We start from the raw sequence: 16,984 nt of genomic DNA on the forward strand, positions 1-16,984 counted from the left end.
TGTGAAATTGTGGCTTGGGCCGGCCGAGCCTGCGGGCTGCCCGGCGGTGCATTCCGGCCACGCATGTGCAGCCAACACTCCTGATGAAACGTGAAAGTGCAGTGAGGAGTGAATACTTTGACAATGGCAATGCACATTTTGCATTTGTCCACCCCTTTATCTCACTGTTGGCCTTCCCTCAGGTCATTCATGTGAGGACAGGAGTTAGGGTTCAGCTCCACTACTGACCCGGGGTCAGGTTCACTGTGCAGATAAACAGTCCATTCCCATCTCCCACTCTGTGGACTGTCTGAAGTTAGAGTCATGGAGAATGGTGATGTGAATATGATGAGCAGTCAAAATTCTTCCATCGCTGGAACATGAACAGAGACCATTCATACCACCTTCATATCACATTAACCATCTCTGAAAGGTGCTATTCGTGGTGTTACATGTTTACTCAGGTAATATACCGTATATTAACATATTGACATATTGCCAATTATTAACTGCTCATGGCTGCGGGCAGGAAATAAGCTTTGATGCTGCACCATAAACTCTGGAATCAAAATGAACTTGCTCGTATTCTTATCAGTATTTAAATATTTAATCATTATTGACATTATCTGGGACAAGGAATCATCGTCTCATATTGGAGTAAAGCGGTGATGTCATTTTTTTTTTTTGCTGACAATCATACTGTTTGGCAGATGATTTTCGATGTCAGGACATGGGTTTGTTATTGGCAGAGCAGTAGAAGTGAAGCTGAAGAATGGCCCAGGTCAGCCTGCAGGCAGCTGCACCATAGAGTGGACTCATCATGACCTTAGCTAACCTTAAAAAACTTTTTTTTTTTTAAAACCCAAGTAATTTCCAGAGAAACCCCAAAATGCTGACCCCAGAGGAATATAAACATTTCTCAAAGTCTTAAAAGCCCATTGCCTCTGGACCATGAATGTGGTACATTAATAATCAACAGCTGTTGTGTATGTAATTATCAGTTTGGGCTAAACACTGCACATGATCACAGAAACTCCAGTTCTGAAGAAGCCAGAAATGAAATGACCCCAAATGGGGTTCACTAACTAATGCTGCTTTGGTACAAAATAGGCATGTGGGCAGACCGCATATGGCTCCCAATTACCCTTTACTGACATATGGGCAATTTGCTGCCCACATGGAACCTGGTGACAAACCCATATGAGTCCTAACTTTCAGCCCACTTTGCATCCACATGCCCCTCATACAGATGCTGGCTGTGTGTGCCAAGCAGCGAGCAATTACATTTGGGCCTGTTTAATGTGTTTTTCTATCGCAGGCACTGAGAGATACTTAAAATACACATTCCTGCCTCGCTTTCAGCATCAGACTTGGAGCAGTTTGCAGATCTGAACATGTTGGGCTTCTCTCTGTAAATGGTCCTTAGTGATTTCAATGAAACCTGTATGAAATCAACAGAGTAAGTAAACAACGTAAGCGACTAACACCTCGGATGGCAGACTTTTTTTTCTATGATGGCACTATAACTGTAGTAACTGACCACACGTTAAAGCCTGTTTTTTTTTTTACAGTATCAAAATGTATGAACATTCTGGTAAGAATGCAGAGTTAGAACAGCATGTTTCAAAGGAGCCTGTTTTGGCCACGGGCCTGGGATCAGGCTGGTGGCTCTTTCATCTCTCCGACTTCCACAGCTTTACTCTACTTTGTAGTAACATATTTCCCCCAGTGTGTCTGTTTGGCTACTCCAGGATTTAAAGATAATTCTCAAATCTTGGCACGTCTCATGACAGATTAATGAGCAGAATAATAATAAAGTGTCTACTGGATATGGCCTAGATCTGTGTACATGTGATCGGAAGGTAGGACTTGACCTCTGCGACCTGACCTATGAAACAGAGCTCTCCTTCTCTGCAGCACAGCACCATGAAGTGTGTGGTGTGGGAATGGAAAAGTGAGAGGTGGGAAAGGTGTGTGTCTTGTCTGGTAGGCATTCTGGAAATCCATCAAATCATCATTCATGGTGATGTTGTTTTTAGGAAAAAAAACCCAGTTTATATGCACAGAGGGTGTCAAAAGAAACATGAACTTACATGTGCTATAGGTGCCACAGAGCAAATGTTTGAAGGCTGAGTCACTGGGAAGCCTGTCGTTGAAGAAGTGCCTCCAATGGAACAGGAGTGAAAGTGGAGCTAAAGAAAATGCCTGCAGTCGTTATTAAAGGTTTAGATTGTGGTTTATATTTAATCTTGGCCATTTGAGAATCCTGAGTAAATCACTGTATAATTATCATGAATGAAGCTCCGCTAAAGCTGAGGTCACATATCACATAGTGGAGGCAGCTGAGGTTAAATCTTGCACAATCCATTCATCTAATCATCCATCCGTTCATTCATTCATCCACCTCTTTAAGCACAGAGTCCTGGGTTCGATTCCCAGAGCAACCACATACTTGCCGAGGGGCAGTCTGCTGTTAGCACAATTACAGTGTGGGATCAATTAAGTTTATAATAATAATAACCCTATAGATGGTGGAGAACAAAATCAACAGAATCAATAAATACTGGTTATAAACTGGTGCACTTTAAGTCAAGTCATCTGTTGAATTTCTTACATTTCTCCACTTCAGATCGTGTACGATCACTAAGATACCATCAATCTGCAGGTACTTTGACTGTGGCAGGAAGCCACAGTACTTGAAGAACGTCTGTGACGCAACATTTTAAGTGCTCGGCCCTTGGAATAACTGGGATTTGAAACAGTGACCTTCTTTCTGGGAGGCGACAGTGCTAATCACCAAACCCATGTGGCCCTGCCAATGATTTGTCTAGTGATTATGAAGAAATGAATAACAGTGAATTTAACCAACTTGTCACTTCAAGAAATAACAGGATAAATCTGCAGCTTTCTTTCTGGGCCGCCAGATGTGACACTTTGTTTTAGTGCAACAGCTTCAAAAACACATGCTTTACTCATGTTGAGAATTTTTTTTTCCAAATGACCAGGTTATTTATTTTGAAACAAAAAAAAAATGTGCAAAACTTGTAAAATAAATTAATATTGCTCTCAGGATTTAGTAGAGCAGTGGTTCTCAAATGGGGTAGGTGAATATCCTTGAAGGTAACATCACATCTGCAGACATGATTCTAATCCGATGCTCATGATAAAGTTGATCCATGGCCACATGTCAGTTAGCAGCAGTTGCTGCAGTTCAGATTCAGTCTGGACGCAGCTGTTAGCAATAATTCTCACGTGCCATGTCGGGGGAAAGTGTATAAAATACTAATTTAGGTTATATTAGTAGTCAACAGGGTTTTACTGGAAGGCAGTTTTACAGACACATGGCACTGGCCTCAAAGGATAAAACTCCTGCAATCACTCTCTGCTTTTATGTGATGAGAAATGGTGAGATGGATTTGAATGGAGCTGCAGCAGGTCACAGCAGAACCGTCTGAGTTTTTGGCTCGGCCGTTCTATCAAACACACACTGGTAAAACACAATACTGTGTGGCTGGTATTTTTAGTGGGAGCACTGATCTTGGCAGGTGTTCTACAGCTGGGTGGCGAACACTTAAGTGAGTCACTTTGCTGACTGTCTGGTATGTTGTCCATGTGGTCAGAAAAGTACTTCTAAGTGGGACCAGGCTGAGGAAGAAAGGAGCTGCGGAGAACAACGGAACATCTTCTTAAGTCAACGTGGAACATGTTCGCTCTGGGCATCTGTCCACGTCTATACATCATGTGTTTTTATTAGCTGTCTTTATGCATCTGTACAGTGTATATTTATGAACAACCGCAGGGATTTTAGAATCAGCCTGGGATTAAAAAGAATTGGACCAGAAATAAAAGCAGGTCCTCATGAAGTGTAACTATTAAAGTACATGTCCGTCAGAGAAGTTCTTCTTTGCAGAATTCTGGGGGACGTCCTTCACATCATTCACAACTAAAATTAAGTTCCTTTCACATTTATTTAGGTTTTGGGTCAAGACGGGGGACGTCCTTCACATCATTCACAACAAAATAAAAGTAAATAGTAAATAGAACAAAGCTAAAGACTTGACAAAGATATGACGATAAAAGATATTTGACGCCTGAGGCCTGGAAGCATGTTTCTCAGAAGATAAAAAAAAAAAAAAAATCTATAATAATTTCTTACATAGCATTAACTGGTGTTTCTGACTCACTCTTTTGGAATGCTGCCATCCACTTGCGTTTATTTAAAGTTCCTAAAGAGGCCATGTTCTCCCAGCAGGTAGCTGATCACAGTTGCCTTTTCCTTCTTAATGAGGCACGAAAAAAGCATGTGTGCATGTGTCATGGGTCACCTGGAGTAACAAGAGTATCATCTTTAGGGCTTATTAGTTTTAACCAGGGGAGGAAATAATTCCGTAGCACACAAACCTCCTGTCAAATGCGGGTCGCACTATCAACCCTGATGGGGTGTCTGGGCAACAGAGAACATCAACGTGATTAACAGGGTCATGTGCTTCAAAGCCAGTTAGAAATGCTTGTTTGATCTGAGCTGACATTTTCAAGCTTGTTTACTCTCCTTCTCCATCCCGGACAGAAGCAACTGTGATTCCAACACATCAGGTTGCAGGACTTACATGCTTCCGTGGAGATGTCCAGAGAGGTTTGCGGCATGATGGATTGTCAGGCCTTTCCAGCTGTAGCTCATCAGAGTGCCAACAGAGTGCCTGGGGAAAGTATCCATGGCCCAGTGGCAGAGAACTTTCACTTTCACTTAGATCAAGAAGGCAAACAGCTAACATGGTCCAACAGTGCTTCACTGCTGCTCACTCCTAATGAACATAAAATAACCTCTCACTGCAAACCCCCAGGGGCCTTATGGGGCAGGAGAATTGGGTGAGAGTGGGATTAAGACTGGGGCAAAAGGTTACGACCAGACCTTTTGGGTCCAAAGGTTTCAAAAGTTCTTCCAAAGCCAGCAGAGTGGTTTCCAGTGTTTTTCCACCACTACATCAGTTTCTTTTCTAAAGTCTGTGTAATCACCAAATGGTCAAAAGTCTTGCTTTTTACAGAAATAATGTATTTGTCGCCATCAGCTCTGCCCAACTGATTTAAATTCTCCGATTGATCTGAGAATCTAGGTCTGCCAAGAATAATAAAATTGTTGTAAATCAACAAAAATGCAGTCAATTAGTAAAAACAAATACCCAAGTGTATGCATAAATATGCATTGTATTAGAGCAAATAAACATAAACGACCAGTGCATTTTAGTTTGCTTTTGGAACATTAACGTTGTTCTTTGCAAATGTGTCCACATTTCAAGAGGATCTAGGATTTTTATTTTCGGCATTTTTATTTCCGGCATAATTCATGTCTATTTCAAGAGGTATGCATTAATTCAAGTTCACAGGCTGAAACAGGTTTACTTGTGTTTTCAAAGCTATGGTGAAAAACAACAACAACAAAAAACATCGCTCTGGTAGTTGAATATACAATCATATACAGCATATAAATGTATACAAAGTTCAAATGTTCGTGGTGTTACAGTGAAAATATCAATATCTTCATCATCATGTACTACTACAGTTATTCATGTCCTTCTGTGTTGTTACTTCCATTACCTGCTTGCCAAATAATAAGGATTTGCAGCATTTCCTTTTACTATTGCGTATCAGGATTTTCACACTCTGCACATGACCTGTCTTGTGTCAGATGCTGACAAATTCTATATGAACTCAGGAGTACATTGCAAAAAAACATCCCCTCAAGTCAAGGTGGATGTGCCGTTCTCTTCAGGAAAAGCATGCATTCCAGCCTGGATGAACCTCACTTACATAAGTTACCTGCCTAAACAAACAGACTGTGGAAGAAACACTGCAGACCTGGACCCAGTGCCCAAATAAATGTTTACATGTGGTTCAGAGCCAGAAGATCATAAGCCACAAAACCAATTCACATCAGTCAAAACACAGAGGCTACATTCAGAAACATACAGTTAGTTTTCCCAAAGGGTCCATTATAAGTTATTATTCCAAACCTATTTTTAACAACAGTTGAAGCTCCATTCTCTTCAATGTACTTGTGGGTGATAAGACTCGCCGTGTAAATATGTACAGCTTATTTTATACAACTCAACCAGATGGGAAAAACTCTCTAACATCATCTAGCTGCTGTGAATAAATATGTATTTTAGCCAACAATCTGTTGATGTGCAGACTGACCTCATTAAAGCCTGGTTTAAAAGTGAAAAGGAAAAAACAAACCAGTCTCTGTGTCTGTGGTAAATGGACTGCATGAACTGTGGACCCGACTGAACCCAAATAATAATGTCGACGGAGATTAACCAGTAAAATTATCACCACCTCCAGGTTCCACCTAAAAACTAATTACATTCATAGGAAAGTTATTATGTCCTGTACAATACTTATGAGGCATCGTAACTTCAGGCTTGGAGGAAAGATGAAAGCTGGACATCTGTTAAATAACAGTGAATTCTTCAACTCTGAACTGTTATTCACCCTGGGAGACCTGAACCTTTGGGATGGAGGTGTGAACATGTTGTAGGCACACACATGTGGCTTAAAGGGTTTTGTTACTGGACTTGTGCCATATACACCTGCAGACCAGCTGGAAATTACGCTGAAGGTATTTAGCATGTTTCAAATAAAAATACCTTAGAGTAAAGCAAGTAGGGTTTACAGAGTGCCAATGGTTCCCAATCACCAGGCCGGGGACCAGTACTGGGCTATGAATCATCACTTCTTCTTGTTTTGTTTTTTTTTTGTTTTTTTTATCTGAGCAAATATTTGTAAAAAATAAACATTGTTGCAAAGCTTCTTTAAAAAGGGGCAAATGCCTAATGATGACTCAACAAAAGGCTCCCAAACTCCCCCAAAGAGCATACATTAAAATAACAAACCTACAGTATAATGTGGTAAGAATCAGAAAATCCAAATATATTATGAGCCAAACTTCGGTGCCTTTAAATGAAAAAAAAAAACAAAACATGGCTACATTACACTAAGAATCATTCACAGACTGACCCAAAGAGTGACAAGTAAACCATTTACCACCACACAGTGCGAAGCCTTCATACATGTAGCCCATGTGCCTCTCATTTAGTGACAAGGAGAAAGTGTGTGGACGTTTTTTCAGAGCCCGTATTGGTCGCCTGACCTGGCGTACGTCCTCTGTGAAGCAACGCTTTGTTGCCCTCAGACAGCGCATAGCCTTTAACATACACCTCCATAATAGTATCTGTGTCTAAGTTTCCATTTGGAAAAAGGTGAGCTTTTACCCTCACATCCTAGGCTTCACTCAACACAGAGAGACAGAGACAGAATGAAGGAAATGAAGAGTGATTGGAGGGGGAGAGAGACAGAGAGACAGAGAGAAATCATCATAATCCCAGTGATACAGTGGCCTGTCTGTGACTGTGTGACTGCACTGTGTGAATGCCAGGCTTCATACACACCCACACACGTGCAAAGGCTCACAGGATAGACTTAATCTGATCCGCATGGCTTCCTCTAACACGCTGACACCTAAGTGTGGCGCTGTTTGCAGGACATGCTCGACTAAAGTAATGTCAAAGATGCAGACCTGTGTGTACAGTAGCTTTGTCAGCAGAACGGAAAATTACATTGTTTTTCAAATTATTATTAGACGTGATCATTTCCTCAGAGCTGCTATTTACTGTCAGGATCTGTGAGCACCTTAGAGGCAGCTTCACTACAGCACAGATACTTATTCACCGTCATGGAACTCTGTAAGTCTGATGTATGAAACAAGTAAATAAAAAACATATAATCATTTATCCTCCTTTACCTCAATTATTTTAATGTGTCAGGATTTCTGTAGTTTTGTGATTGTCCAGGATTCTACCCTCTCTTTGTACTTTCTCATTATTTTATTCGGCTTCAAATAATGGCAACATCAGGCTGATCTTGGATGTAGGTATTTACATGTAGAAAGTACAAACATGAACATGTCACAGGATACAACCCCTTTCCTGAAGTGGCCAGAATCCCAGCAGTTTATAAAGTCCACACTCATGATTTATATTATCAGATCTATTTTGAGATGAAGACGTGCCCATAATATTAGTTCAAATTGCAGGGAATTACCAATAAGGCAGTAAATCCTCATTAGAAATAGTGAAATCATTACTGCAGTAAAATCAAACACCCAAACATCTGACAGAGTTTGCCATGAGCAGATTTCTTGTACTGTAATCATGGCCATGTTCAACCAGTAACACTCGTCAGGTCACAGCTGTCACTGTGAGCTTCACAGCCAGGACTCAGTGCAAAGGTGTAGCTGTGTTGTTAGGGTTCGCTGAGTAAAAGTGGGGGTGCCCCATGACTGGGCTCAGTGTATGTTGCTGGATGGGTGACAGTTGAGGTCAGAGGTTCACATTTCCTTAAGCTACATGTCTCCCCATTTCTAATGACTGGCTTTCAGAGGCTGAAAGAAAGAGCTTGATGAGGAGGACTGGGCAGCACCAGGGCATCTGGCAGCAGGAGAAAGCCTTACCTCCACATCCTGAGAGCCGCAGCTCCTCTGTGGCAGCCAGGGGAGCGAAACAAAGTTTACACTGTGACCTAAACACACAGTGAGAGGGGGCGGGTCAAGTTTCCCTTTCGGTAAGCTTGGTACCACAGAGAAGCTCAGTGTGAAGTGGAGAAGGGTAATGATTGTGCAAGTGTAAATTTCCACAAGACAAAATGATTTGGTAAATGACGGGGAAAACTGCACCACTGTGTAATTCCCTGATTTTTGTAAACTTGGTTTGCCTTCTTGCAACGTGTAAATCATCACGGGAAACTGTAAGAGGCCCGTGTGCTGCAAAACTGTCAGGGATTCTGTCAGAGTACACATTAGCTCACACTGACTTCAGTAAGATACTTGTGGCCTTGGTGCATATTTAGATGATTACAACATTTAGCAAAATTAAGGACTGGTAGGAGTGAAGGCTTCACCTGTATGACATGGAAGTGTTTGGTCAAAAACCTACAGCATGTCTCTGGAGACGAGGCACAGGTTACACAGTCATTAACACAGTCACAAACTAAAAAAAAAATGATTGCGTTAAATCACTAATTCAATCAATTTCATTTTAACTTATTTAAAAGTTGTACTGGTCTAAATGCAAATAAGAGATCAGGCTATATGGCAAATATATGGCATCAATTTTGCTGAGGACATTGATTTGGCAAGTGAATGCTAGCCTAGAGTTGCCCACATGGAAAGTGGCAAATGTGGCCCAGTTGCTAGCTAACAAGTGTTAGCCTTTTCCATCAAGTATGCAGGGGTCATGGAGATGTGACATCTGGACATCAACTAAAATGGGACAGGTCTGTATTTTTAGGTCTTTAGAACTTTGGGCTGAATGTGTGTTTGGTGTGTGGCCCAGAATTTAAAACAAACAAATGTGGTTCAACACTGCAAGATACGGGACAAATCTGTGTCAAATCTGTGTATAATGTGTCGCCAAATATACTATATATCTGTCATATCATGTTACTGTATTTAAATATTCAGATAGATGAAGATACACTTGTTTGATCATCAGTTACCAATACTTTTGGGTTCATCTTATCAAGACTGTAGTGATGGAAAAAAGTCATTTGTTGTAACGTTATTGAAACTATTGTTCGTATAATACGTATAATAATTTCAAATATACAGTTGATCAAGTAACACATCACTGTAGTACTGAATGAGTTTGGTTTCAAATCATCTTAATAACATGAAGTATTCCTGAAAAAATAATTAAAATAAATCTGAATGGTTGTTATTATTACAGTTGTAATGTAAAACTAAACCCTTACATTCATAATGAAATTCAGGATTTCTACATGTCGACTTTAGACATTTCCATGTCTGCTGCCTGGTTGTTTTAAAAAACTGATGGGATTACAGCAACTGTACACTGGACATTAGGCATAGACTGTGTCTAAGCTGGATTAAAATGAAGGGACTGGTCATCCCTCACTGTGTCCACTGAGAGCTGGACAGACAGGACAGAGTTAGTGCAGAGGACAGCTGGAATTTATGACTCGGACTTGAAAGAGAAGCCATGGAAATAACGTTTAAGAGTTTTCCTCTGAAGGTGGTGAATATTCCGTGGAGGAATAATAACCTGACTACTCTGCATACAGAGCCACCGCTGTCTGAACAAGGAGAGACCATCATCGGAGTTTACCTGATAGTGTTGGGTAAGACGCTGTTCGGTTGGTCAACGGAAATATAAACAAGAAGGCATTAGATATTGATGTGCTGTCTTCAAGAAAAAGGATAAATCTTAAAGAAGAGATCTTAAAAAAAGATCCTAGCCTTCTGTACTGCTCAGTACTGTTTCCTTCAGTACTATAGTCAAATCTCTTAATCGCTTCACCGTGTAAATACTCCACTCAACACTTAATTGCACTATACTATACTATAATATAATAAAAGTATACTATACACAACGCCTTCCAATATTATTGTCATTATACAATGCACTATAGTGTACTGTACAATGGGTAACCATAGTATACAGTCTAAAATACTTTAGGACACTATATTGTATTTATTATCACTATGTTATACCATACTACATTAAACTACAACGTACCATACTATACTTTACTTTATATCCTTCTATAAAGTTGTCATGCAATGAAATATATTGTACAAAATTGTAATACGTATATGTTGTATTGTAATATTGTATTGTATTGTAAAGTAATGTAATACTCATTATACAACGCAATATACTATATTGTGCCGTACTGTATATTACTATACTATGCTATGCTTTGTTATACTATACCATATTATCCTCTACTATGCACTTGTGTTGAGATTGTCATACCACCCAAGATATAGTGGTTTTTCGGGTGTTTGTCAGTTAAACAGTACCATGCCTAAAGTATACTAAAAATATAGGAGCACTGAGTGTGGTGTTTGTTCTTTCTGTAGGATGGCTGTCTTGGTTTGGAAACAGTTTAGTGATGTTTGTCCTGTACAGACAGCGGGCTTCACTTCAGCCAACAGACTTCCTCACTTTGAACCTTGCCATCTCTGATGCTAGCATCTCAATTTTCGGCTACTCTAGAGGAATCCTGGAAATCTTCAATCTCTTCAAAGATGATGGATATTTGATCACATGGATCTGGACCTGCCAGGTACACCTATTGTACAGAATTTAGATTAAATAACCTACAACAACAGAAAATCTGAGACTTGTAAACGCATCTTGAACAATACTTAAACAAGTCCAAACAAAGGTTGACCAGCGTTTTAAATGGAAAAAGAGTTCATGGCAGAAAGCATGCCTCTGTTGGTTGAAACATTGTATCAACATTGGATTTAGAGTCATTTCAATTTCAGCTGCTGTCATACACGTTGGTAACCAAATTGCTTCAACATGTCTCCAACTGTGTGCCTTTCTGGAGACGTCATAGTAGATACCAACCAGGCGTCATGTTAGATAAAGAGTAAGACGAGCCATGTAACCCTGCTGCTCTGTCTGCTTTTACACATGTACTGTTTATACTGAATAATATTCATCTTGCCCTTCAGCTTTCACATTCATTTTTCATTGTGTGTATAGAGCTTTCTAACTGGATAGAAAGTGGTGACCAGTCACCGTTTGCCCAAATACTGTCGGTTTGAGATCAAGGTTAATCCTGCAGACAAACTCATGTGGGTCCTACTGGGTGTGCGCGTACATATGCTTTTGTGTGTGTGTGCGCGCATGTGTATGGGGGGATTAGACAGTCAGACATGTGGGCTAGAGGTTAAATCTGTAATAAGATTACTACTGTGGAGGCCTTTACTGGGAGTAACCAGCTGAGTGGCACCTGTCAACAACCAAACTGGAAACAAATAGAAAGTGCGGTTGGGAATGGTTGTGTGTGGTGAGCTGTTACATTACTGAATTTTGACACATAATGAGTTTAAAATTAAAAAAACATTCTGTTGACAGTAATTTCTAAAATATGTGTTTCTTTTGGGTGTTTTTCTTCCCCAGCAGCAACAGCGTGAATTGGAATAGTTGTCATTCTTTAGGTTGGGATTCATCCAGGGTTTTTTTTTTCCTTGCTCAAGGCAAGGTGCAGTGAAAACCGTGCTGTATTGGGTGAACTCTGAGGACTATGTGAAAACAAGCCAGTGTTATTAAAACACTTTCAGTCTCAGGAGTGAAACTCCAAACATGCGAGTGGTGGAGCTGCCCTGAGGTATTAGTGGAGCTCCAATATCCTTCACCTTCCAGAGAATAAATGTCTCAGGTTTTTACGTGAAGAAGAGAAAAACTATCAAGCAACAAAATTTATTTCACCAATTCCTGAGATCAGTAGGTTAAGAGAAGGGGCATCAGAGGCGAACAAGGAAAAGTGGGTGGTGACAAAAATAACAAAGAGAGGATAGAGATCTTGTAGGAGACCGTCATGTGAGAGGCATTAACAGATTAATGAGCGGTGCATGATGGGACTTGAACTGTTGCAAGCTGTAAATGAAAGCACCACTGAATCAGCTTCAAATGTGATTGACAATGCCTACATGATGAACAGATGAGTCAATTTTCAGGGAAGGTAGGTTGTGGCCAAGGAACAGAATTAAACAAGGATGTACAATGTGACGCTACTGATTTGGTTTATCAGTCTAGACCCAGGTCTGCAACCTGTGGCTCTCGAACTTCATGTGGCTCTTCAGCCTCTTTGCAACAGCTCCAAATATCGCTCCATATTTTTAATGATCAAAATCCAGCTTGACTGTAATACATCAGATCATTATCATATGCAAATTGAAGATAGGGAGGGGCTGTTTTACAAAATTCAAGGTTATACCGTTTTAACACCGCACACTACATTTCAGCTTGCTTGCTTACAGAAAAAAAACATGTCAAACATGTCACATGCCATTGTCTTTTTAATAGTTTTGTTGTTGTAGGTAAAGTCCAGTAATGTGCCGAACGTGAGGGTGAAACACATGATGATAATGAGATTAGGGCTTAGTAAGGTCAAAAACGTAATCACTCTGAGACCTTATTTTGTCCATCAGCTTGGTAATGCCACAGCAGAAGGCTGGTAGTCACCCAGGACACACAGTGTTTTCAATGCACAGACTCTATAAGAAATCCCAGAAGCCATGGGTTCTAAAGGTAAAGCCTAAAGCAGCAGAGAACTAATAACCACTCTGGTAAACACAGAATCGCTTCCAATAACACACCAAAAAAATGATTTTATAAAATGAGGATTTATGACACAATACCTTACCTAGAGTTTTCTATCATTGCAGACCAATGACAGCCAGCAGGGGATGCAATAAAAAAAAACATTAAAGTTTGGTGAGCAAATCAATATCTAGTAGGGGAACCTGCTTCATCTCTCCATCACTTTTGGGGGTCCTTGGCCTCAAAACATTGAAGACCTCTGCCCCACAGAGGTACAAAGAGGTTAGGTATGTTAGACCAGTGTGTGGTGGGCAGCTAAGACTGTCCAAGGGGTCAAGTTGCAGGGGGGCATCTGTGCTGTGAAATGGTTTTAAAATGACAAAAAAAGCCACTGCGCAAAAGTGGGAGATTGTTTTGTAACAGATGGCTATGTCCACTCCTTATAAACAGTGTGGGACAGAGATTCCCAAAGTGGGGTGCGTACGTAAAAAATGAGTGAGCATTTGTAAAAACAATAATAATAATTTACTGAGAGAACTGCTGGTTTAGGATACAGTCAAGGGCTATAATCACAGGAAGTCACATCAGGCAGAACCAAGGCACATCTGTAGATCTTTAGGTAGATTGGATTAGTGTCTCTCTCTGCTAAGTCTACATGCCACTGGGTCCCTGGGCAAGTAGTTTAAAATGAACTTGCAAAGAAATATCCAGCATCTTAAAAATATGAACTCCCTCTATCTCTATATTTCTCTCTCTCTTTTTCTCTCTCTTCAGGTGGATGGCTTCTTCACCCTGCTGTTTGGCCTTGCAAGCATCAACACCTTGACCGTTATCAGCATTACCAGATATGTGAAGGGATGCCACCCAAGCAAAGGTCAGAGCTGAACTCTTTGAAATGAGCTGGCAGCACATGCAGGAACCTTCAGCCCTTTTCGTCTCGCTTCCTCACATTCCTGCAGCTCTTATCTGACTGAGGTCTGTTTTTGGTGCAAATGAAGCCTCATCACCTGCTGCAGCCCTGGAAACAACTACCACCTATCTATGACAATTTCTCCCTTGCCAACATATTATGTTAATTTTCGAGACATTTTATATTTTCAGCTGCAAGTGACGCTGAAGAATGTCTTAACTATATGGAAATTACACCCAGCAATTGCCTTTTTTGTTAGTGTGGCTTTTAGTCATGTTTTGTGGTTTGTCATAAACCCCACTTATATAAATCTTTGGGATTTTTTTACATGTGGTTTGTTTAACCATCAACATTTATGGTGTACGTGGAGAACCATCCACTGCTGTATGCAGCAGAACACATCTATTTAGCAAATTGAGATCAATCAATCATTCAGTCAAAACTGTGAAAGGTTAGTTGCCCTTTACAACACATGCACCGACAATATGACAATCCCGCCATTGAAATAACACTGGGGATATACTGTAAGCTCTGTTGACATAAGATATGCACGTCCTAGTAGGAAGTAGAGCAAACCAATTTTTATTGCCCTGTCAGCCCCATGTCAATAGGGTTTCTTTTTATTCCCAAATGTTTGCAAAGGCTGTTAAAATAACAAAGGTCCTCATTGTCAATGAATGTCACAATCTTGACTTTCATAAAAAGTCAAGAATGCTGATCATTCGAGTGCCTCTCCCTTTTTCCTGTGCCGCGTTTTTGCCAAAGTCTGAACGTTTAACCTTTTTAAACTGCACACAGACAAAGAGCTGTTTGACAAATATGCTAATTTTTCCATTGTGTTCTGCTACTTGTTGTGTGCTTTTTCAGCCAGCTGTGTCAGCATAAACACCATTGCTATTTCACTTATCTGTATATGGACTGGAGCCATGTTCTGGTCTGCTGCTCCATTAATGGGCTGGGGCAGCTACACAGGTTTGTTTTCACCATAGAGTGTATGTAGGAAATAGACGTAGACTTATGAGTGACTGCTATGTGTGATTAAAAGGAGGAGCTAGTCCTGGTGTGTGTACTGAACTTCTTGGTATACGTAGTTGTTTTGTTTATCTCACAATTCAAGACTGTCCCCTACATTCTGTTTCTGACATGTTTGAATGATCAAAAATCTGTGCAGACTTATGTTGTTACATCCAGTGAGTGTGAGGACTTAAGTGTAGACTGTCAAATCACACGTGTGACAGATGTTCTTCAAACTGTACAAATCAAATTCTTGCTTTATATTGTGCTTTAGATAGAGGCTACGGCACCTGTGAGGTGGACTGGTCCAAAGCCAACTATTCCACCATCCACAAATCCTACATCATCTCCATCCTCATCTTCTGCTTTTTCATCCCGGTGATGATCATGCTGTGCTCCTACATCTCCATTATAAACACAGTGAAAAGCACAAACGCCATGGCGGCCGATGGTTTGCTCACCACCCGCCAGAGGAAAGTGGAAAGAGATGTAACAAGGGTAGGTGACCGTGAGAAATATTTACTGGAAATACGTTTAAAAGGTTTGTTTTATCTAAAAAGCCCATCAAATTAATGCCACTCCCTACAATTGTTCCCTTATGTTCCCCTCCAGATTTCCATTGTAATCTGTACAGCTTTCATCATGGCCTGGTCACCATATGCAGTGGTGTCTATGTGGTCTTCGTGGGGCTTTCATGTGCCAAACACAACCAGTATTATCACCCGCCTCTTCGCCAAGTCTGCCAGTTTTTACAACCCGCTCATTTACTTCGGCATGAGCTCCAAATTCCGTAAGGATGTCGCTCTATTGCTGCCATGCGTACAGGAAGGCAGGGAGGTTGTGCATCTGCAACAGTTTAAAAACATAAAACCCAAAGCCGAGGCCCAGGCTGCACCTGCGTCGCTCCCTGTTCAGAAGATGGAGCCCAGCTACAAGAAGAAGGAGCTAAACCAAGACAATCCTGACAGCGACTCCGGCGTCAACAGCCCACCACAATCTCCTCCAACTGATCCTCAGGATATTTTTCACATTGACATGCCATCGCACATCGAAACATCAGAGTACTGGTGTGACAGGCTCTGAGGTCACTGACTAGAACAGTCACTTTAAATTAAAGGGAAGATTGGGAATATTTTTGTATTTTTTGATCTCACCCATGTTAGCCTAATGTATATGTAACTAGTATCAATAAAACATTGTCTTTTAAAGCTGAAAATACCTTTTATTGCTAACAAAAAACAAACAAACGTTGGATTGATTTAAATCCAAAAAATGTGTTCAAATACTGCAGAATACAGCCAGGATCCTTACAAAGTTGGACCAGAAATGTTAAATCACTCAGGTCACTTCTACTGCAGCGTCTAAAACTCATGTCATGTCATGTCCTCAATTCAACTAAGTTGTACAATAGCCATTTACCCCGTGATGCCCCTAAGGGCAGCTGTGCCATCAGATCTCCATTACAGAGTGTCCCAGCGGAGGTGTGTCATCTTATCGAGGTGTGTCATTATGTCTAATGCAACGGACCGTAATTTTGTCATTCATCTCATAAGAGACTGAAAGACCGTTGTTATCTAACTGTACCAGGGCGGTTCTGTGATCATTGAAAGTGTTTAACCCATGGGTGTGGTAAATAAGAACTTTCTTTTCCATCCTTTTAGGCTAATAGGAGTGTTGAAAGCCAAATGAGTAACTTTGACACCTAAGCTCTTATTCTTCTCCAGCAACTTCAACAATAATTAGTTACTTCAGGCGTGAGGGTTTAAAAAAAAATCTTCTGAGGTGTTTTAATTATTATTTTCCACAACACACATACTATTATCTTTTTCCATACATGTTTTTGTTGCCATTTTTTAACTTGTTTTTGTTTCACTTTTTGTTTGGAGATCAGTCGTACTGCGCCAGGCTCAGCCATAACAATAGAACATTATTACAGAGCTTTGAGTTA

General features: G+C 40.6%; 1 protein-coding gene across 1 annotated transcript; it reads left to right on the forward strand.

Annotated features, from left to right (window-relative positions):
* The first annotated feature begins 9,967 nt into the window (after positions 1-9,967).
* LOC103387627 (opsin-5-like) lies at positions 9,968-16,182 on the forward strand. The gene is made up of 6 exons (XM_008322361.2): positions 9,968-10,170; positions 10,916-11,121; positions 13,887-13,986; positions 14,890-14,994; positions 15,311-15,534; positions 15,649-16,182. Exons 1-6 carry the CDS (start codon positions 10,032-10,034, stop codon positions 16,117-16,119), a joined length of 1,245 nt encoding a protein of 414 aa, XP_008320583.1. The 5' UTR covers positions 9,968-10,031; the 3' UTR covers positions 16,120-16,182.
* Positions 16,183-16,984: the final 802 nt, after the last annotated feature.

This window comes from Cynoglossus semilaevis, chromosome 12 (assembly GCF_000523025.1).
Source record: "Cynoglossus semilaevis isolate Cse_v1.0 chromosome 12, Cse_v1.0, whole genome shotgun sequence".
NCBI classification, from domain to species: Eukaryota; Metazoa; Chordata; class Actinopteri; order Pleuronectiformes; family Cynoglossidae; genus Cynoglossus; species Cynoglossus semilaevis.

Coding starts and splice junctions, on each gene's coding strand:
- LOC103387627 (XM_008322361.2), top strand. CDS start 10,032: ATGGAAATAACGTTTAAGAGTTTTCCTCTGAAGGTGGTGAATATTCCG. Junction 11,122..13,886: donor CATGGATCTGGACCTGCCAG/GTACACCTATTG, acceptor CTCTCTCTTCAG/GTGGATGGCTTCTTCACCCT. Junction 13,987..14,889: donor GGGATGCCACCCAAGCAAAG/GTCAGAGCTGAA, acceptor GTGCTTTTTCAG/CCAGCTGTGTCAGCATAAAC.